Source organism: Rhinatrema bivittatum, chromosome 1 (assembly GCF_901001135.1).
Source record: "Rhinatrema bivittatum chromosome 1, aRhiBiv1.1, whole genome shotgun sequence".
In the NCBI taxonomy this organism is placed as follows: Eukaryota; Metazoa; Chordata; class Amphibia; order Gymnophiona; family Rhinatrematidae; genus Rhinatrema; species Rhinatrema bivittatum.
The window spans coordinates 839,657,811-839,681,426 of record NC_042615.1 but is presented as its reverse complement, the minus strand read 5'-3'; the positions used below and the strand labels follow the sequence as shown (position 1 = coordinate 839,681,426).

The following is a 23,616-nucleotide window of genomic DNA, read 5'->3' as shown; positions in this document are numbered from 1 at the left end:
TGTGGCAGAGATACTATCCTTAACCAATAAACCTTCTCATGGGGGTAACTTGCTGGTGTGACTGATACTACCCTTAACCAATAAGCCTTCTCATGGGGGTAACTTGCTGGTGTGGTGGATACTACCCTTAACCAATAAGCCTTCGCATGGGGGTAACTTGCTGATGTGGCGGTTACTACCCTTAACCAATAAGCCTTCTCATGGGGTAACTTGCTGGTGTAGCGGATACTACCCTTAACCAATAAGCCTTCTCTTGGGGGTAACTTGTTGGTGTGGCGGATACTACCCTTAACCAATAAGCCTTCTCATGGGGGTAACTTGCTGGTGTGGTGGATACTACCCTTAACCAATAAGCCTTCTCATGGGGGTAACTTGCTGGTGAAGTGGTTACTACCCTTTACCAATAAGCCTTCTCATGGGGGTAACTTGCTGGTGTGACGGATAGTACCCTTAACCAATAAGCCTTCTCATGGGGGTAACTTGCTGGTGTGGCGGTTACTACACTTAACCAATAAGCCTTCTCATGGGGGTAACTTGCTGGTGTGGTGGATACTACCCTTAACCAATAAGCCTTCTCATGGGGGTAACTTGCTGGTGTCGTGGTTACTACCCTTTACCAATAAGCCTTCTCATGGGGGTATCTTGCTGGTGCGGCGGATACTACCCTTAACCAATAAGCCTTCTCATGGGGGTAACTTGCCGGTGTGGCAGATACTACCCTTAACCAATAAGCCTTCTCATGGGGGTAACTTGCTGGTGTGGCGGATACTACCCTTAACCAATAAGCCTTCTCATGGGGGTAACTTGCCGGTGTGGCGGATACTACCCTTAACCAATAAGCCTTCTCATGGGGGTAACTTGCTGGTGTGGCGGATACTACCCTTAACCAATAAGCCTTCTCATGGGGGTAACTTGCCGGTGTGGCGGATACTACCCTTAACCAATAAGCCTTCTCATGGGGGTAACTTGCTGGTGTGGCGGATACTACCCTTAACCAATAAGCCTTCTCATGGGGGTAACTTGCCGGTGTGGCGGATACTACCCTTAACCAATAAGCCTTCTCATGGGGGTAACTTGCCGGTGTGGCGGATACTACCCTTAACCAAGAAGCCTTCTCATGGGGGTAACTTGCTGGTGTGGCGGATACTACCCTTAACCAATAAGCCTTCTTAAGGGGGTAACTTGCTGGTGTGGCGGATACTACCCTTAACCAATAAGCCTTCTCATGGGGGTAACTTGCTGGTGTGGCGGATACTACCCTTAACCAATAAGCCTTCTCATGGGGGTAACTTGCTGGTGAAGTGGTTACTACCCTTTACCAATAAGCCTTCTCATGGGGGTAACTTGCTGGTGTGACGGATAGTACCCTTAACCAATAAGCCTTCTCATGGGGTAACTTGCTGGTGTGGCGGTTACTACCCTTAACCAATAAGCCTTCTCATGGGGGTAACTTGCTGGTGAAGTGGTTACTACCCTTTACCAATAAGCCTTCTCATGGGGGTAACTTGCTGGTGTGACGGATAGTACCCTTAACCAATAAGCCTTCTCATGGGGGTAACTTGCTGGTGTGGCGGATACTACCCTTAACCAATAAGTCTTCTCATGGGGGTAACTTGCTGGTGCGGCGGATACTACCCTTAACCAATAAGCCTTCTCATGGGGGTAACTTGCCGGTGTGGCGGATACTGCCCTTAACCAATAAGCCTTCTCATGGGGGTAACTTGCTGGTGTGGCGGATACTACCCTTAACCAATAAGCCTTCTCATGGGGGTAACTTGCTGATGTGGCAGATACTACCCTTAACCAATAAGCCTTCTCATGGGGGTAACTTGCTGATGTGGCAGATACTACCCTTAACCAAGAAGCCATCTCATGGGGGTATCTTGCTGGTGTGGCGGATACTACCCTTAACCAATAAGCCATCTCATGGGGGTAACTTGCTGGTGTGGCGGATACTACCCTTAACCAATAAGCCATCTCATGGGGGTAACTTGCTGGTGTGGCGGATACTATCCTTAACCAAGAAGCCTTCTCATGGGGGTAACTTGCTGGTGTGGCAGATACTACCCTTAACCAATAAGCCTTCTCATGGGGGTAACTTGCTGGTGTGGCGGATACTATCCTTAACCAAGAAGCCTTCTCATGGGGGTAACTTGCTGGTGTGGCGGATACTACCCTTAACCAATAAGCCTTCTCATGGGGGTAACTTGCTGGTGTGGCGGATACTACCCTTAACCAATAAGCCTTTTCATGGGGGTAACTTGCTGGTGTGGCGGATACTACCCTTAACCAATAAGCCTTCTCATGGGGGTAACTTGCTGGTGTGGCGGATACTACCCTTAAACAAGAAGCCTTCATACTGTTGATGCAACTCATTATTGCTCTCTGCTCCAAGGACAGGGGGAGAGGTGGAATTGGATTTGAACAGCAACCAATGAGGGCCCCTGAGATTTATGATTTGGGGAAACAAGTATGAGGGTAACTCTCTGATGCAGCAGTTACTACCTTTAACTAATAATACTGATACTTTGATGCAACTCCAACATTGCTCTCTGCTTCCATGGCAAGGCATAATGGGGAATTGGATTCAACAGCAATCAACGAGGGTCTTGACTTTTAAAGTCTGGGACACTGACAAGCATTGGGGTAACCTACACATTACAGCAGATACTACCTTAGGTTTGCTGGGCAGACTGTCATCATGTCTGTATCTATGTGGTAACTTCGATGGATACTAAAGAAACAGGGGAGATGGAACCTCTCTATTAGGATGGTCTAATAAAGGTAAATGTTGCCCATGTAACTATAATTAAAGAACAGAGTGAATTAATATTCTAAATTATCCCTGTCAAATACTAAGAAAGTTGTATTACAAATAATAAAAAAACCCCCACACCTTAAGAACATACGAAAATGCCATAATGGGTCAGACCAAGGGTCCATCAAGCCCAGCATCCTGTTTCCAACAGTGGCCAATCCAGGCCATAAGAACCTGGCAAGTACCCAAAAACTAAGTCTATTCCATGTTACCATTGCTAATGGCAGTGGCTATTCTCTAAGTGAACAATAGCAGGTAATGGACTTCTCCTCCAAGAACTTATCCAATCCTTTTTTAAACACAGCTATACTACCTGCACTAACCACATCTTCTGGCAAAAATTCCAGAGTTTAATTGTGCATTGAGTAAAAAAGAACTTTCTCTGATTAGTTTTAAATGTGCCCCATGCTAACTTCATGGAGTGCCCCCTAGTCTTTCTACTATCCGAAAGAGTAAATAACCGATTCACATCTACCCGTTCTAGACCTCTCATGATCTTAAAGACCTCTATCATATCCCCCCTCAGTCGTCTTCTCCAAGCTGAAAAGTCCTAACCTCTTTAGTCTTTCCTCATAGGGTAGCTGTTCCATTCCCCTTATCATTTTGGTTGCCCTTCTCTGTACCTTCTCCATCGCAATTATATCTTTTTTGAGATGCGGCGACCAGAATTGTACACAGTATTCAAGGTGCGGTCTCACCATGGAGCGATACAGAGGCATTATGACATTTTCCGTTCTATTCACCATTCCCTTTCTAATAATTCCCAACATTCTGTTTGCTTTTTTGACTGCCGCAGCACACTGAACCAACGATTTCAATGTATTATCCACTATGACGCCTAGATCTCTTTCTTGGGATGTAGCACCTAATATGGAACCTAACATTGTGTAATTATAGCATGGGTTATTTTTCCCTATATGCATCACCTTGCACTTATCCACATTAAATTTCATCTGCCATTTGGATGCCCAATTTTCCAGTCTCACAAGGTCTTCCTGCAATTTATCACAATCTGCTTGTGATTTAACTACTCTGAACAATTTTGTGTCATCTGCAAATTTGATTATCTCACTCGTCGTATTCCTTTCCAGATCATTTATATATATATTGAAAAGCACCGGTCCAAGTACAGATCCCTGAGGCACTCCACTGTTTACCCTTTTCTATTGAGAAAATTGACCATTTAATCCTACTCTCTGTTTCCTGTCTTTTAACCAGCTTGTAATCCACGAAAGGACATCGCCTCCTATCCCATAACTTTTTAGTTTTCATAGAAGCCTCTCATGAGGGACTTTGTCAAACGCCTTCTGAAAATCCAAATACACTACATCTACCGGTTCACCTTTATCTACATGTTTATTAACCCCTTCAAAAAAATGAAGCAGATTTGTTAGGCAAGACTTGAAAAGGAAAATTAGTTTCTTACCTGATAATTTTCGTTCCTGTAGTACCACGGATCAGTCCAGACTCCTGGGTTTTGCCCCCTCTCTAGCATATGGAGACAGAGCAGTTACCACGCTCCGCCTATAAATAGGCTGGTGCCACCTACAGTCCGGCAGTATTACTCAATGTCAAAGCAGAATGGAACTCTCAAAACCATCATAACAATATATAATAAAAGAAACTGAACCCTCCTGGGACCTGAATCTTGAAAAAACCACTTGAGGACAAAACATTAAAAATCTCTGTCAATCTGAAATAATGAAATAGATAAGAACCGAGCGCACTCTCCCGTTCTTCCATGCCTCTGACGGGCGGGACTCTGGACTGATCCGTGGTACTACAGGAATGAAAATTATCAGGTAAGAACCTAAATTTTCCTTTCCCTGTACGTACCCGGATCAGTCCAGACTCCTGGGATGTACCACAGCTTTCTTACCTGAGATGGGATCCAGAGAGGCCCGCTAGAAGTACTCCCTCTCCAAATCCTCTCGCAACTGGAGCCTGAACATCCAGTCTGTAATGTCTTGCAAAAGTATGCAGAGATTTCCACGCAGCCGCCCTGCATATCTCCTGCGGTGATACCATCTGACACTCTGCCCAAGACGCCACTTGCGAACGAGTAGAGTGGGCACGCAGACCCGTAGGAAGGGATCTACCCTGAAGGAGATAGGCCAAACTAATAGCTTCCTTTAGCCAACGAGCTATAGTAGCTTTGGACGCCTGCTGTCCTGGTTTAGGACTGCTCCACAGCACAAAGAGATGGTCAGTCACGCGAAACTCATTGGTAACCTCAAGGTAACGCAGACCTATTCAAACATCAAGCTTCCTCAAGTCTCTAGGCAAAGGATCTGAATGGTTTAAGTCCTTGAAGGCCGGCAGCTCCACCAATTGGTTTACATGGAAAGAGGAAACAAACCACTTTCGGCAAGAAAGACAGAACTGTCCTTAAAGAAATGCCTGAGTCCGAAATCCACAAAAAGGGTTCCCTACAGATAAAACGCCTGGAGTTTCGACACCCTACAAGCCGAAGAAATGACCACCAGAAAAATCATCTTTAAGGTAAGATCTTTTAGAGTCGATCTCTTCAAAGGCTAAAAAGGAGCCAAGCAGTGAGGACTAAATTCAAACTCCACGACAGATAAGGATGCCGAAGCGGAGGATGCAAGTGTTTTGCTCCCTTACGAAATCAAACTACATCCGGATGTGCCGCTAACACTACACCCTGGATGGAACCACGCAAACCACCAAGTGCCGCAACCTGCACTCCAAGAGAACTACATGACAACCCTTTAGAAAGATCAGATTGTAAAAAACACAGAATATCCGACACCGAAGCTTGGGTAGGCACAACCTCACAGTCCAAACACCAAGACTTAAAAACTTTCCATACTCTAACATATGTGAGATTGGTAGAAATCTTACGCGATTGGAGAAGCGTAGCTACCACAGCCAGAGAATAGCCTTTGTGAGTTAACCTCTGCCTTTCAAAAGCCATGCCACTAGAGAGAAATGATCAACGTCCTCCAAACAGGCCCTTGATGCAGCAGGTCTGGGAGAACCAGAAATCGCAGAGGACCGTCCACTGCGAGATTGAGAAGGTCCGCAAATCAGGGACATCTCGGCCATTCTGGAGCTATCAGAATGACCTCCGTTGGATGGATCTCTACCCGCCGAAGCACTTTGCCAATCAATGGCCAAGGTGGGAAGACATACAGCAGAACCTCGGTGGGCCAAGGCAACACTAGGGCATCTACCCCTTCTGCTGCAGTCTCTCTGCGATGAGCGTAGAACTTTGGTGCTTTGGCATTCTGAAAAGTTGCCATCAGGTCCATACTGGGTGTGCCCCATGCATCGCATATGAGTTGAAAGGCGGTCTCTGCCAGTTCCCATTCTCCAGGATCTATACGGTGACGACTGAGAAAGTCTGCCTGCACATTGTCCACGCCGGCGATGTGAGATGCTGCTATGCTTACCAAGTTTAGCTCTTCCCAGCTGATCAATTGGCGAGCTTCTATTGCCACTGTCTGACTTCTGGTTCCTCCTTGGCGATTGATGTACGCCAACGTGGTCGCATTGTCTGAGAGAATTCTGATCAACTTGCCCTGAAGGAGAGGATGGAATGCTTTGAATGCTAACCATACCGCCCTGGTTTCCAGTCGATTGATCAACCAGAGCTATTTGACGGCGGACCAAAGTCTCTGCACTGATTTTCCTTGGCATACCGCACCCCAACCTGAGAGTCTGGTGTCTGTGATGACGACTGTCCAGTGGGGCATCAAATTGTCCATCACTAACCACCAATTGAGACTGGCTCGCGCTGTCTCTGTAAGCGGTAAAGGCAGATGAAAAAGCTCGGAGATTGGGTTCCATCGAGAAAGTAATGCGGACTGTAATGGTCTCATATGAGCAAAGGCCGAGGGTACCAGTTCTAATGTTGAAGTCATCGATCTGAGAACCTGTAAATAATCTCTGGGTGGGTGCTTGAGCATTAAACCTCAAACTTGGACTTGCAGCTTGGAGATGCGTTCCATGGTAAGAAAAACTCTGCCTTGCTGAGCGTCGAAAAGAGCACCCAAATATTCCAGTGACTGAGTGGGCTCCAGTAGGCTCTTGGCGAGATTGACCACCCAGCCTAGGGATTGCAGGAGCTGAAATACTTTCTGAATTGCCTCCTGGGCAAGCGCTTTTGACTTTGCATGGATCAGCCAATCGTCCAAGTAAGGAAGCACCAGTGACTCCTCTCTGCGGAGATGGGCTGCCACCACCACCATCACCTTGGTGAATGTCTTGGGTGCTGTAGCCAGACAGAAGGATAGAGCCCGAAACTGAAAATGCTGATGCAGAACTGAAAACCAAAGATACCTCTGGTGGTCTGACCGAATGCCTAAGAACATAAGAACATGCCATACTGGGTTAGACCAAGGGTCTATCAAGCCCAGCATCCTATTTCCAACAGTGGCCAATCCAGGCCATAAAAACCTGGCAAGTACCCAAAAACTAAGTCTATTCCATGTTACCATTGCTAATGGCAGTGGCTATTCTCTAAGTGAACTTAATCAATAGCAGGCAATGGACTTCTCCTCCAAGAACTTATCCAATTATTTTTTAAACACAGCTATACTAACTGCACTAACCACATCCTTTGGCAACAAATTCCAGAGTTTAATTGTGCGTTGAGTAAAAAAGAACTTTCTCCGATTAGTTTTAAATGTGCCCCATGCTAACTTCATGGAGTGCCCTCTAGTCTTTCTATTATCCGAAAGAGTAAATAACCGATTCACATCAACCTGTTCTAGACCTCTCATGATTTTAAACACCTCTATCATATTCCCCCTCAGCCGCCTCTTCTCCAAGCTGAAAAGTCCTAACCTCTTTAGTCTTTCCTCATAGGGGAGCTGTTCCATTCCCCTTATCATTTTGGCAGCCCTTCTCTGTACCTTCTCCATCGCAATTATATCTTTTTTGAGAGGCGGCGACCAGAACTGTACACAATATTCAAGGTGCGGTCTCACCATGGAGCGATATAGAGGCATTATGACATTTTCCGTTTTATTCACCATCCCCTTTCTAATAATTCCCAACATTCTGTTTGCTTTTTTGACTGCCGCAGCACACTATTGGGTTATTTTAGATGCAATAAACATTAGCTCAATGTGCAAATGAGAGTTTTCTCCATGGTCCACTCAGAAAGGGACAGAGACAAAAGAGACAGCTCTTACACCAAATATTCCATGTCTGACTTTGGAGAGGCAATAATCACTCACTGGATTTCCTTCAGGCTGCCACAGCCTAGGAGGATGCTGTTAAAACTCAAGACCGAAGTGCTGGTGAAGGAGTTTTCTGGCAGAGCCAAATACTTGAGACACTGACTGGAGCAAATGGCATCAGCAATCACTGGAGCACAGGCATCTGTAAGACTGTTACTGGCCAACCTGGAGAGAAGAGGAAGACGAGAGTTCCAAGTATCACACATAAAGCTGCACATTACTGTATGTACGAGTCATGGAGCTGAGACTGAAGAGTGAGAGAGGTAGGAAAGAGCGTGTCACTGGCACTGCACATAAAGCTGCACATTACTGTGCAGCTCTGTGTCACAGAGCTGAGACTGAGGAGTGAGAGGTAGGAAAGAGCGCGTCACTGGCACTGGTCATAAAGCTGCTGTGTCACGGAGCTGAGACTGAGGAGTGAGAGAGGTAGGAAAGAGCGCGTCACTGGCACTGCACGTAAAGCTGCAAATTACTGTATCTCTGTGTCACGGAGCTGAGACTGAGGAGTGAGAGAGATAGGAAAGAGCGCGTCACTGGCACTGCACGTAAAGCTGCACATTACTGTATCTACATGTCACGGAGCTGAGACTGAGGAGTGAGAGAGGTAGGAAGAGCGCATCACTGGCACTGCACGTAAAGCTGCACATTACTGTATCTCTGTGTCATGGAGCTAAGACTGAGGAGTGAGAGAGGTAGGAAAGACAGTGTCACTGGCACTGCAGGTAAAGCTGCACATTACTGTATCTGTGTGACAGAGCTGAGACTGAGGAGTGAGAGAGGTAGGAAAGAGCGCATCACTGGCACTGCATGTAAAGCTGCACATTACTGTATCTCTGTACCACGAAGCTGAGACTGAGGCGTGAGAAGGAGGACAGATCGCGTCACTGGCACTGCACGTAAAGCTGCACAATACCGTATCTCTGTGTGATGGAGCTGAGACTGAGGAGTGAGAGGTAGGAAAGAGCGTGTCACTGGCACTGCACGTAAAGCTGCACATTACTGCATCTGTCTGACGGAGCTGAGACTGAGGTAGGAAGGAGCGTGTCACTGGCACTGCATGTAAAGCTGCTGTGTCACGGAGCTGAGACTGAGGAGTGAGAGGTAGGAAAGAGCATGTCACTGGCACTGCACGTAAAGCTGCATATTACTGTATCTACGTGTCATGGAGCTGAGACTGAGGAGTGAGAGAGGTAGGAAAGAGCGCGTCACTGGCACTGCATGTAAAGCTGCTGTGTCACGGAGCTGAGACTGAGGAGTGAGAGGTAGGAAAGAGCACGTCACTGGCACTGCACGTAAAGCTGCATATTACTGTATCTACGTGTCATGGAGCTGAGACTGAGGAGTGAGAGAGGTAGGAAAGAGCGCGTCACTGGCACTGCACGTAAAGCTGCTGTGTCACGGAGCTGAGACTGAGGAGTGAGAGGTAGGAAAGAGCGCATCACTGGCACTGCATGTAAAGCTGCTGTGTCACGGAGCTGAGACTGAGGAGTGAGAGAGGTAGGAAAGAGCGCTTCACTGGCACTGATCGTAAAGCTGCTGTGTCACGGAGCTGAGACTGAGGAGTGAGAGAGGTAGGAAAAGCGCATCACTGGCACTGGTCGTAAAGCTGCTGTGTCACGGAGCTGAGACTGAGGAGTGAGGGAGGTAGGAAAGAGTGCGTCACTGGCACTGGTCGTAAAGCTGCTGTGTCACGGAGCTGAGACTGAGGAGTGAGAGAGGTAGGAAAGAGCGCATCACTGGCACTGCATGTAAAGCTGCATATTACTTTATCTGTGTCACGGAGCCGAGACTGAGGAGCGAGAGAAGTAGGAAAGAGCGCGTCACTGGCACTGCACATTACTGTATCTCTGTGTCATGGAGCTGAGACTGAGGAGTGAGAGGTAGGAAAGAGCGCGTCACTAGCACTACATGTAAAGCTGCTGTGTGATGGAGCTGAGAATGAGGAGTGAGAGGTAGGAAAGAGCACGTCACTGGCACTGCATGTAAAGCTGCACAGTACTGTATGTACGTGTCATTGAGCTGAGACTGAGGAGTGAGAGGTAGGATAGAGCGCATTACTGGCACTGCACGTAAAGCTGCACATTACTGTATCTCTATGTCACGGAGATGAGACCGAGGAGTGAGAGAGGTAGGAAAGAGCGCGTCACTGGCACTGCACGTAAAGCTGCACATTACTGTATCTCTGTGTCACGGAGCTGAGACTGAGGAGTGAGAGAGGTAGGAAAGACCGCGTCACTGGCACTGCACGTAAAGCTGCACATTACTGTATCTCTGTGTCACGGAGCTGAGACTGAGGAGTGAGAGAGGTAGGAAAGACCGCGTCACTGGCACTGCACGTAAAGCTGCACATTACTGTATCTCTGTGTCATGGAGCTGAGATTGAGGAGTGAGAGAGGTAGGAAAGAGCGCGTCACTGGCACTGCACGTAACGCTGCACATTACTGTATCTCTGTGTCAAGGAGCGGAGACAGGAGTGAGAGAGGTAGGAAAGAGTGCGTCACTGGCACTGCATGTAAAGCTGCACATTACTGTATCTCTGTGTCATGGAGCTGAGACTGAGGAGTGAGAGAGGTAGGAAAGAGCGCGTCACTGGCACTGCACGTAAAGCTGCACATTACTGTATCTCTGTGTCACGGAGCTGAGATTGAGGAGTGAGAGAGGTAGGAAAGAGCGCGTCACTGGCACTGCACGTAAAGCTGCACATTACTGTATCTGTGTCACGGAGCTGAGACTGTTGTACAGGTAGAGGATCTCTAAAGGAAACAGTAAAGGAGAAAGTAAGATCAAAAGAAAAGTAAGGCTGCTTTATGAAAAGGTGGAAGCTGAGAGTTGTAGTCCGGGCAGACTTGAAGCTGATGGTTGGGAGAGAGAAGATTCACTGATGATTCCAAGTGACACCAATTGAGGGTTTATGGAGGGAGAGAGAGGATATTGAAAAGTTTCTCTTGGAAGAAGCTGCCAGCAAGGCTTAGGCCTGCCTGGACCGGAGCCCCGTTTCCTGTCTCAGATTTTTCAAGATTCTGCAGCAGTTATCCTGCAAATTTGTATATATTTGCAAATTAAATATATTTTTTTAATTTTATTTTTTTCCAGACATTTCTGTGTGCAATTAGTTTATGTGGCTCTTCTTTGTTGGAAGGGGATCTTAGTGACGGGTGCTGAAGTGGGAGGAGAAGGGGGTGGGGAGAGGGACTCTCAAGCAGGAGGGCTAGAAGGAGAAGAGACACAGAGGGAGGAGATGGAAAGGAATGAGAGGAGGAGAGGGAAGAGGAATCCACTCACACCACTCCCCCAGACATCGAGGCGCTCATTCATACCCCACACCCCCTCCAGTCCTCTCAGTCACTCCCCCCCTCCCCCACAGACCCTCCAATCTCCTCATTCACAGAGCACAGCCCCTCCATTCCTCTCAGTCACTCCCCCCCCCCCCCACAGACCCCTCCAATCTCCTCATTCACAGAGCACAGCCCCTTCCATTCCCTCACTGCACCCCACAGCCCTTCCAAACAACCCCCTCGCCATCTTCCTGCATCCCCTCTGATACACTCACTCCCTATCCCCCACACCTCACTCACTCACCCTGCATCCCCTCTCATCCTCACTCACTCACCCTGCACCCCCTCTCATCCTCACTCACTCACCCTGCACCCCTCGCATCCTCACTCACTCTCTATCCCCCACACCTCACTCACTCATCCTGCATCCCCTCTCATCCTCACTCACCCTGCACCCCTCTCATCCTCACTCACTCACCCTGCACCCCTCTCATCCTCACTCACTCACCCTGCATCCCCTCTCATCCTCACTCACTCACCCTGCACCCTCTCATCCTCACTCACTCACCCTGCATCCCCTCTCATCCTCACTCACTCACCCTGCATCCCCTCTCATCCTCACTCACTAACACCCTGCATCCCCTCTCATCCTCACTCACTCACCCTGCATCCCCTCTCATCCTCACTCACTCACCCTGCACCCCCTCTCATCCTCACTCACTCACCCTGCACCCCTCGCATCCTCACTCACTCTCTATCCCCCACACCTCACTCACTCATCCTGCATCCCCTCTCATCCTCACTCACTCACCCTGCACCCCTCTCATCCTCACTCACTCACCCTGCATCCCCTCTCATCCTCACTCACTAACACCCTGCATCCCCTCTCATCCTCACTCACTCACCCTGCATCCCCTCTCATCCTCACTCACTATCCTCCTGCATCCCCTCTGATACACTCACTCCCTATCCCCCACACCTCACTCTCTCACCCTGCATCCCCTCTCATCCTCACTCACTCACCCTGCATCCCCTCTCATCCTCACTCACTAACACCCTGCACCCCCTCTCATCCTCACTCACTCACCCTGCATCCCCTCTCACTATCCTCCTGCACCCCCTCTCATCCTCACTCACTCACCCTGCATCCCATCTCATCCTCACTCACTATCCTCCTGCATCCCCTCTGATACACTCACTCCCTATCCCCAACACCTCACTCACTCACCCTGCACCCCCTCTCATCCTCACTCACTATCCTCCTGCACCCCCTCTCATCCTCACTCACTATCCTCCTGCACCCCCTCTCATCCTCACTCACTCACCCTGCATCCCATCTCATCCTCACTCACTATCCTCCTGCATCCCCTCTGATACACTCACTCCCTATCCCCCACACCTCACTCACTCACCCTGCACCCCCTCTCATCCTCACTCACTATCCTCCTGCACCCCCTCTCATCCTCACTCACTCACCCTGCATCCCATCTCATCCTCACTCACTATCCTCCTGCATCCCCTCTGATACACTCACTCCCTATCCCCCACACCTCACTCACTCACCCTGCATCCCCTCTCATCCTCACTCACTCACCCTGCACCCCCTCTCATCCTCACTCACTAACCCCCTGCACCCCTCTCATCCTCACTCACTAACCCCCTGCATCCCCTCTCATCCTCACTCACTAATCCCCTGCATCCCCTCTCATCCTCACTCACTCACCCTGCATCCCCTCTGATACACTCACTCCCTATCCCCCACACCTCACTCACTCACCCTGCATCCCCTCTCATCCTCACTCACTATCCTCCTGCATCCCCTCTGATACACTCACTCCCTATCCCCCACACCTCACTCACTCACCCTGCATCCCCTCTCATCCTCACTCACTATCCTTCTGCATCCCCTCTCGTCCTCACTCACTAACTCCCTGCACCCCTCTCATCCTCACTCACCCTGCACCCCCTCTCATCCTCACTCACTCACCCACCCTGCATCCCCTCGCATCCTCACTCACTCACCCTGCATCCCCTCTCATCCTCACTCACTATCCTCCACACCTCACTCACTCACCCTGCATCCCCTCTCATCCTCACTCACTATCCTCCACACCTCACTCACTCACCCTGCATCCCCTCTCATCCTCACTCACTATCCTCCTGCACCCCTCTCATCCTCACTCACTCACCCTGCATCCCCTCTGATACACTCACTCCCTATCCCCCACACCTCACTCACTCACCCTGCATCCCCTCTCATCCTCACTCACTCACCCTGCACCCCCTCTCATCCTCACTCACTCACCCTGCATCCCCTCTCATCCTCACTCACTATCCTCCTGCATCCTTCTCTGACCCCTAACTCTCAATCCCTCATCCTGCACCTCCTCTGATACTCAGCCCCTGCACCCCTCTCATCCTCACTCACTCACCCTGCACCCCTCTCATCCTCACTCACTATCCTCCTGCATCCTGCCTGTGTTTGGAAGAGGCAGATCGCTTCTGTCTAGTGGTATTGGCTTTTGAGAGGCAGCGTTTGAAGGCAAAGTATATTTTGACGCAGTGGTGGCTATGTTGTTGATTTCACGCAAACTATCTACTTCGCTGGCTTATGTCAGCGTGTGGAAAGTTTTTGAAGCCTGGTGCCTGGACCACGAGGTACATCCCACGCGAGCGTTGATACTGGACATCCTGTGTTTCCTTCAAGCAGGACTCTCTAAAGGTTTGTTGTGTAGTTCGCTCAGGGTACAGGTGGCGGCACTTGGTTGTCTGCGAGGTAAGATTCAGGGGGTAGTGTTGGCGTTGCATCCAGATGTGGCTTGTCTTCTTCGAGGAGCAAAGCACTTACGCCCTCCACTCCGCCACCTGTGTCCTTCCTGGAGCCTGAATTTGATCCTTTCAGCTTTGTGTCCTCCGCCTTTTGAACCTCTATAGGATCAATGCTGAAGGATCTCACGCTGAAGGTAGTGTTCCTGGTAGTAATTTCGTCAGCCCGTCGGGTGTCGGAATTACAGGCGTTGTGCAGGGAGCCTTTTTTGCGGATTTTGGATTCAGGGATTTCCTTACGGAAAGTTCCTTCCTTTCTTCCGAAAGTAGTGCAGTCTTTTCACTTGAATCAGTCGATAGATCTTCCGTCCTTTTCAGATTTGGACCGATTGGATCCGGTTGCTTACGGAAGCTGGATATACGCAGGGCTCTGCTATGATATCTCGAGGTTACGGATTCCTTCCGAGTGTCTGACCATCTTTTTGTATTGTGGAGTGGTCCAAAAAGAGGTAATATGGCCTCTAAGACTACGATAGCTCGGTGGCTGAAGGAAGCTATAAGTTCCGCGTATTTACTGCGTGGTAAAATGGTATCAGTTGAACTTCTTGCCCATTCTACCCGCTCACAAGCTGCTTCCTGGCTGGAATGTCATCAAGGTTCGCCTCAGGAAATTTGCAGGGCGGCTACTTGGAAGTCGTTACACACTTTTGCGAGGCATTACAGACTGGATGTGTGAGATCTGGAGTCTGGAGGATTTGGAGAAGGAGTGCTCCGAGCAGGCCTCTCCGGCTCCCACCCTAGGTAAGTTAGGTCTCGGACATCCCAGGAGTCTGGACTGATCCGGATATGTACAGGGAAAGGAAAATTGGTTCTTACCCGATAATTTTTCGTTCCTGTACCACGGTTCAGTCCAGAGCCCCGCCCATGGCTGTATACACTGAAGTAACGGAGAGTCCGCTCGTTCAACATTTCTTTTGGTAATTGCACTGCAATCTGTTGATCGCTTGTTCTCTTGGTTCAGCGAGTTCTGTTCCCAGTTGGGGGTTGGCTGAGCTTTCTTAGATATGAGAAAGTTATTTAGCTGTACATAGTTTGGTTTTTGAACCATTATGCTTTGATACTGAGTAAGAAGTCAGGCTAACTGGTCTGTAGTTTCCCAGATCGCCCCTGGAGCCCTTTTAAAATATTGGGGTTACATTTGCTATCCTCCAGTCTTCAGGTACAATGGATGATTTTAATGATAGGTTACAAATTTTTACTAATGGGTCTGAAATTTCATTTTTTAGTTCCTTCAGAACTCTGGGGTGTATACCATCCGGTCCAGGAGATTTACTACTCTTCAGTTTGTCAATAAGATCTACCACATCTTCTAGGTTCACCGTGATTTGATTCAGTCCATCTGAATCATTACCCATGAAAACCTTCTCCAGTACAGGTACCTCCCCAACATCCTCTTCAGTAAACACCGAAGCAAATAAATCATTTAATCTTTCCGCGATGGCCACTGCTATTACTAGCAACGGTAACATGGAATAGACTTAGTTTTTGGGTACTTGCCAGGTTCTTATGGCCTGGATTGGCCACTGTTGGAAACAGGATTCTGAGCTTGATGGACCCTTGGTCTGACCCAGTATGGCATTTTCTTATGTTCTTAAGACTGATGGACTGTAGGTGGCACCTTGGTATATAGGGCAGGGTTGTTTTAAAACTTCTCTGTCTCCATCTGCTGGAGGGGAGACAAAACCCAGGTGTCTGGACTTATCCATGGTACTACAGGAACGAAAATTATCAGGTAAGAAACAATTTTCCTTTATTTACTCTTTCAGATAATAAAAGGACTAGGGGACACTTCATGAAGTTGGCAAGTAGCTCATTTAAAACTAACTGTAGAATTTTTTTTTCACTCTACGCATAATTAAGCTTTAGAATTCATTGCCAGAGGATGTGGTTACAATACTTAGTGTAACTGGGTTTAAAAATGGTTTGGATATGTTCCTAGAGAAGAAATCCATAAACTGCTATTAAGTAATAAGCAATAGTAGCTTGGGACCTACTTAGTGTTTGGGTACTTGCCAGATACTTGTGCCTTGAATTGGCCACAGGATATTGGGCTTGATGGACCCTTGATCTGACCCAGTATGGCATGTCTTATGTTCTTATTATTTCTTATTCACTACTTTCTCATTCACTCTGGCATTCTTAACACTAGTCTCTAGTAAGACTTTACTACTGTTATTGCATCTCTCTTCATTATTTACGTTACGTTCCATATTCTGCAGTCTGATCTCTTCAATGCCTCCTACAGGATGCCTGTTCCCACATCTGCCAGGTTCACATAAGAAAATGCCATACTGGGTCAGACCAAGGGTCCATCAAGCCCAGCATCCTGCTTCCAACAGTGGCCAATCCAGGTCATAAGAACCTGGCAATTACCCAAAAACTAAATCTATTCCATGTTACCATTGCTAATGGCAGTGGCTATTCTCTAAGTGAACTTAATAGCAAGGTAATGGACTTCTCCTCCAAGAACTTATCCAATCCTTTTTTAAACACAGCTGTTGCGGTTCTGGTCGCGAGCACCGCGGCCAGACCCTTACCTCCGGGCTCCTGGACCTGCTCCTGTTCTCTGAGGCCTAGTTCGCGGCCTGGATGGCGGCGTCCCCGCTGGGGCTGCGCCGCTGCGAGGTCCTCTGTAGACGGCCTGCGCTTAGGCGCGCCCGTGCGCCACTTGGGCGCTTTTCTAGGCAGTTTCCCGCCAGTGGTGACTCCGCCCAAATCCTGACATCAGACGCCGCGGCCTTGATAAGCCGGCCGCGGCCATCCAGTCTTTGCCTTGCAACGGGTTAGCCTCCCGGTTTCCTGTTGCGCTGTGCCCCGGAGTGACTCGCTTGGTTTCGTCGCTCCATTCCTGCCTGCCTGCTTGCTACAGTACCTGCCTGGTTCCAGTACCCGAACCCACTTACAGTATTGCTACTGTCTTAGTCTGGTTCCAGTTACCTGTCCGGATCCACTACTCGCCTAAGTCCCAGCGGCCGGGCCCCTATGGGCTCCTCCTGGGGGGGGCTTCGGCTTCCAAGGGTGAAGCCACCTAAGTCCCAGCGGTTGGGCTCCTGGGGGAGTGCCAACTTCCAGGGTGAAGAGCATCTACGTCCTGCCCGAACATCTGCCTCCCGGCCTGCTTTGCTACAGAGACATTGTCCACCTTTCCAAGTCTGCAGCAGGTCAGCCCAAGGGTCCACTAAACTGAGACTCCCATAACAGATTGCAAGGCCATGGACTCGGCCGATGGACCTGCCTGGGTTGGCCCAGCAGCTGCAGTATTAAAAACAGTACCTCGAGGTCCTTACCGCTTCAGTAGGGGAGTTAGCGGCCCGATTGGATGCCAGGGCCGCTTCTGCCCCAGACCCAGCACCTGAGACCCAAGGCTCTTCAGTGACGCAGCTGCTGGCACCCTCCCTCTACGCTGGTGATTTAAGGACCTGCCGCAGCTTCCTGAACCAATGTTTTGTACGGTTCTCCTTGTTGCCTCGGCAGTTTCCCTCATATGCGGTGAAAGTGGCATATATCCTGTCCCTGCTTGATGGAAAAGCCTTAATTTGGGCTTCTCCCCTCTGGGAGAACAATGATTCTTCGTTAACGAACCTACAACAGTTCATCACGAACTTTCGCCGGGCCTTTGATGAGCCCGCCTGAGTAGCCACAGCTACGTCTGAGCTGCTGCAACTTCGCTAGGGGGTTCGCTCCCTGGCAGATTACGCAATGGACTTTAGGACGCTGGCCCAAGAGGTAGGTTAGCAAGATGGTAGTCTTAAGGCCATCTTCCTGGAAGGCCTCTCCGGACGCATAAAGGATGAAATTGCAGCCCGAGATCTGCCGGAGGACCTCAATGCCTTGATCGAGATGGCTGCCCGCATTGACCGCTGCCTACAGCAACGGGCCAAGGAGCAAAGCTCCTCTCACTACAGTCCGCCTCGTGGGCCGAGACCTGTGTCCTCGCCCAAGATTCCTCGTCCAGACGCTTCCACCTGCGAACCCATGCAGCTGGGTCATGCCCCGCTTTCTGCTGAAGAAAAGCAACGTCGCTGTTCATTGAACTTGTGCTTGTATTGTGGCCAGAAGGGCCACTTCCTGGCACGCTGCCAGGAGCGTGCGGAAAACACCAAAGCCTAGGAGGTCGGGAGGAGCTCCTCCTAGGCTGTGCTACAGCTCCTCAATGTACTGTCCCGATTACCTTGGAATATCCCGGGGGCTCCTTTGAGACAATGGTGTTCCGGGACTCTGGAGCTGGAGGTAATTTTATCCTGCAGGACTTAGTCTCCCAGCTGAGAATTCCGACACAGAGACGGGAGGTCCCGTTACGAATTACCTCTATCCAGGGGACGCTTCTTCCCGGACCTGTCCAGATGTCCACCGCACCCATTACGGTCCACACCGGGGCGATCCATTCAGAGGAGATAGCCTTCCTAGTCCTGGAGAAGGCTGTCCACCCCGTGGTGCTAGGGTTGCCGTGGTTACAGAAACACTCGCCTACGATCCAGTGGGATATGCTACAGATTGTCAAATGGAGTCCTTTTTGCCTAGCCAATTGTATGAAAGTGCCTAAGACTTCTGCACTTCCCTTGATGCACTCTGCCGTGGGTCCTCCTGCACCTTATGAGGACTTCAAGGATGTATTCTCCAAGACCAAGGCGGAGATCCTTCCGCAACATCATCCGTATGACTGTGCTATAAACTTGCTACCTGGTACCATGCCTCCTCGAGAAAGGGTCTATCCCTTATCTATACCTGAGACCCGGGCCATGTCTGAATATATTGCGGAGAATCTAGCCAAGGGCTTTATCTGCCCGTCCAAGTCACCTGCAGGGGCAGGGTTCTTTCTTGTCAGCAAGAAAGATGGCTCATTGAGGCCGTGCATAGACTATCGAGGCCTAAATTCTATTACCAAGCGAGACCGTTACCCGCTCCCGTTAATCCCGGAGCTCCTTGATCGGCTTCAAGGAGCAAAGATCTTCACAAAGTTGGACTTGCGAGGAGCATACAATTTAGTCAGGATCCGTCCTGGAGACGAGTGGAAGACCGCATTTAATACCCGCGTCGGGCATTATGAGTACCTCGTAATGCCTTTTGGCTTGTGTAATGCCCCAGCGGTGTTCCAGCACCTGATGAATGAGGTGTTGCGGGACCTTCTGAACACCTGTGTAATTGTTTACCTCGACGATGTGTTAATCTACTCCCAGGATCTGTCGTCACATTGTCAGCATGTCCGTCAAGTGCTCCAGATACTTAGGGAGCATGGTCTCTACGCAAAGCTGGAAAAGTGTAGCTTTGAGAAAACGTCCCTGCCGTTCCTAGGCTACATAGTCTCTGCAACTGGTTTTCGAATGGATCCACAGAAAGTGGCGGCTATTAAGGACTGGCCCCGGCCGAGGGGTCTTAAAGCGTTGCAACGCTTCCTCGGCTTTTCCAATTTCTACCGTCACTTTATCCCCAATTATTCTCGTATTGTGGCCCCGTTAACTGCACTCACCCGAAAGGGGGCTAACACGGTGGATTGGCCTGCCTCTGCCTGTCAAGCTTTTGAAGCCCTCAAAGAGGCCTTCTTGTTAGACACCTGCCTTTGCCATCCAGATCCCAGCCGGCCCTTCGTGGTGGAAGTTGATGCCTCCAATGTGGCCGTGGGGGCAGTACTGAGTCAGTACTCTGATTCTGGACAGCTGTCGCCCTGTTCATTTTTCTCAAGGAAATTCTCCCCGGCGGAGAGCAACTACTGTGTTGGTGACAAGGAGTTACTAGCAATGAAACTTGCTCTAGAGGAATGGAGACAGTGGTTGGAAGGAGCCAACCACCCAGTTACGATTTACACCGATCACAAAAACCTAGCATTCTTGAAGCAAGCCCAATGCCTGAATCCAAGACAAGCCCAGTGGTCGCTGTTTTTTGACCGGTTTGACTTTACGTTACGCTATAGACCCGGGTCGAAGAAAGTTCGAGCTGATGCGCTCTCGCGCTCTTCTGAGGTGGAAGAGACTCCTGATATGCCTCAAAATATCCTGGATCCTGAAAAAGTAAGCCTTGCTTTAACCTCAGTATCCTCTCAAGAGAAGACCGTGGTTCCACGTCGCTCCCGAAGAGCAGTTCTCACCTGGGCCCATGACTCCCTCACTGGGGGCCATGCTGGTTGGAAAGGGACTTTGGACCTGTTAAACCGTTTTTACTGGTGGCCAACGGTGAGACAAGACGTCCAAGCCTTTGGGGGCTCATGCCCTACCTGTGCGGTTCAAAAACCGCTCATCGGGAAGACCAGGGGTTTGTTGCAACCATTACCCATCCCGGTGGAACCTTGGACCCACATCTCAACCGACTTCGTCGTGGACCTTCCTGCCTCAGGAGGTAATTTGGTCATTTGGGTAACCGTGGACCGATTTTCCAAGATGGCGCACTTTGTCCCTCTGCCTAATCTACCTTCTGCTCCTGACCTGGCTGGCCTGTTCGCCCAGCATATTTTTAGACTTCACGGTCTCCCGCAGGATATAGTCTCTGATCGAGGACCACAGTTTACAGCTCGTTATTGGAAAGCCCTATGTAAACGCTTCAAGGTGCAACTTAGTCTTTCATCAGCATTCCATCCTCAAAGTAATGGGCAAACAGAACAAACCAATCGAATCCTGAAGACCTTTCTTCGTGCCTTTGTGAATGAAAGACAAGATAATTGGGCCGAACTACTCCTGTGGGTGCTCGTATAATAATCACATGCATGCCGCCACTGGAAGTTCGCCGTTCCTCGTTGTTTATGGGAAGCAACTTCGTCCACCCTTACCTTCGCCTGAACCTAGTGCACTCCCGGCAGTGCAACTCTCAGCTCGTCGGCTTCGGTTCTTGTGGATCTCTACCTAGGAAAAGATCCGTAAAGCCGCTCTGGCCACTCAGAAGTGGGCAGATAGGCACCGTCAGCCAGCACCCATCTTCCTCCCAGGAGACAGTGTCTGGCTTAGCACCAGAAATCTACAGCTACGTATTCCATCTAGAAGACTAGCTCCGAAATTCTGTGTGCCTTTTCGAGTCGCCGAACGAGTGGGAACAGTCTCGTACCGTCTGTGCCTACCCTCCTCCATGCGCATACATGACTTGTTTCATGTGTCATTGCTGAAGCCTCTTGTGTTATACAGGTGCCACTCCCGGGCTCCTGAACCATTGGATCCATCAGTACCAGACAAGGTCACGTATCAAGTGGTTTTGGATGTCCGGTTTCATCAACGCCGATGGGAATACTTGCTTGCCTGGGAGGGCTGTGGATCCGAGGACAATTCTTGGGAACCGGCCCGTAACATCCTTGACAAGGACTTGCTATGGCAGTTCCATTTGCACCATCCAAGTAAACCCGGACTGGCTAAGAGGGGGCGTAAGAGAGGAGGTTCTGTTGCGGTTCTGGCCGCGAGCGCAGCGGCCAGATCCTTACCTGCTCCCATTCTCTGAGGCCTAGTTCGCGGCCTGGATGGCGGTGTCCCCGCTGGGGCTGCGCCGCTGCGAGGTCCTCTGTAGACGCCCTGCGCTTAGGCACGGGTGCTTTTCTAGGCCATTTCCTGCCAGCGGTGACTCCGCCCAAATCCTGACGTTAGATGCTGGGGCCTTGATAAGCCGGCCGCGGCCATCCAGTCTTTGCCTTGCAACGGGTTAGCCTCCCGATTTCCTGTTGCGCTGTGCCCCGGAGTGACTTGCTTGGCTTTGTCGCTCCATTCCTGCCTGCCTGCTTGCTACAGTACCTGCTTGGTTCCTGCCTGCCTGCTTGCTACAGTACCTGCCTGGTTCCTGCCTGCTTGCTAGCTACAGTACCTGCCTGGTTCCTGCCTGCTTGCTACAGTTCCTGCCTGGTTCCTGCTTGCTAGCTACAGTACCTGCCTGGTTCCTGCCTGCTTGCTACAGTTCCTGCTTGGTTCCTGCCTGCCTGCTACAGTACCTGCCTGGTTCCTGCCTGCTTGCTAGCTACAGTACCTGCTTGGTTCCTGCCTGCTTGCTAGCTACAGTACCTGCTTGGTTCCTGCCTGCTTGCTACAGTTCCTGCCTGGTTCCAGTACCCGAATCTTGCTACAGTTCCTGCCTGGTTCCAGAACCCGAACCCACTTGCTACTGTCTTAGTCTGGTTCCAGTTACCTGTCCTGATCCACTACTCGCCTAAGTCCCAGCGGCCGGGCCCCTACGGGCTCCTCCTGGGGGGGGGGCTTCGGCTTCCATGGGTGAAGCCACCTAAGTCCCAGCGGCTGGGCTCCTACGGGTTCCTCCCGGGGGAGTGCCAACTTCCAGGGTGAAGAGCAGACTCCAGCAGGTCGGCCCAAGGGTCCACTAAACAGAGACTCCCATAACAACAGCTATACTAACTGCACTAACCACATCTTCTGGCAACAAATTCCAGAGTTTAATTGTGCGTTGAGTGAAGAAGAACTTTCTCCAATTAGTTTTAAATGTGCCACATGCTAACTTCATGGAGTGCCCCCTAGTCTTTTCTATTATCCGAAAGAGTAAATAACGATACACATCTACCCGTTCTAGACCTCTCATGATTTTAAACATCTCTATCATATCCCCCCTCATCTGTCTCTTCTCCAAGCTGAAAAGTCCTAACCTCTTTAGTCTTTCCCCCATAGGGGAGCTGTTCCATTCCCTTTATCATTTTGGTCGCCCTTCTCTGTACCTTCTCCATCAGAATTATATATTTTTTGAGATGCGGCGACCAGAATTGTACACAGTATTCAAGGTGTGGTATCACCATGGAGCGATATAGAGGCATTATGACATTTTCCATTTTATTAACCATTCCCTTCCTAATAATTCCTAACATTCTGTTTGCTTTTTTGACTGCCGCAGCACACTGAGCCGACAATTTCAATGTGTTATCCACTATGATGCCTAGATCTTTTTCCTGGATGGTAGCTCCTAATATGGAACCTAACATCGTGTAACTACAGCAAGGGTTATTTTTCCCTATATGCAACACCTTGCACTTGTCCACATTAAATTTCATCTGCCATTTGGATGCCCAATCTTCCAGTCTTATAATGTATCACAGTCCTCCTATAATGTATCACAGTCTGCTTGTGATTTAACTGCTCTGAATAATTTTGTATCATCCGCAAATTTGATAACCTCACTCATCCTATTCCTTTCCAGATCATTTATAAATATATTGAAAAGCACCGGTCCAAGTACAGATCCCTGAGGCACTCCACTGTTTACCCTTTCCCACTGAGAAAATTGACCATTTAATCCTACTCTCTGTTTCCTGTCTTTAACCAGTTTGTAATCCACGAAAGGACATCGCCACCTATCCCATGACTTTTTAGAAGCCTCTCCTGAGGGACTTTGTCAAACGCCTTCTGAAAATCCAAATACACTACATCTACCGGTTCACCTTTATCCACATGTTTATTAACTCCTTCAAAAAAATGAAGCAGATTTGTTAGGCAAGACTTTCCTTGGGTAAATCCATGTTGACTGTGTTCCATTAAACCATGTCTTTCTATATGCTCTACGATTTTGATCTTGAGAATAGTTT

General features: G+C 49.5%; 1 protein-coding gene across 1 annotated transcript in view; it reads right to left on the bottom strand.

Moving 5' to 3' along the window:
* Window positions 1-8,025: 8,025 nt before the first annotated feature.
* The window catches only part of LOC115073699 (NACHT, LRR and PYD domains-containing protein 3-like), a gene marked incomplete at its 3' end in the record, with an annotated part of 70,860 nt that continues 55,269 nt past the window's right edge, over window positions 8,026-23,616 (bottom strand). Inside the window, exon 8 of the mRNA XM_029572336.1 lies at window positions 8,026-8,193. Within this exon, the coding sequence (XP_029428196.1) occupies window positions 8,026-8,193 (168 nt within the window). The remainder of the gene's footprint in view (window positions 8,194-23,616) is intronic.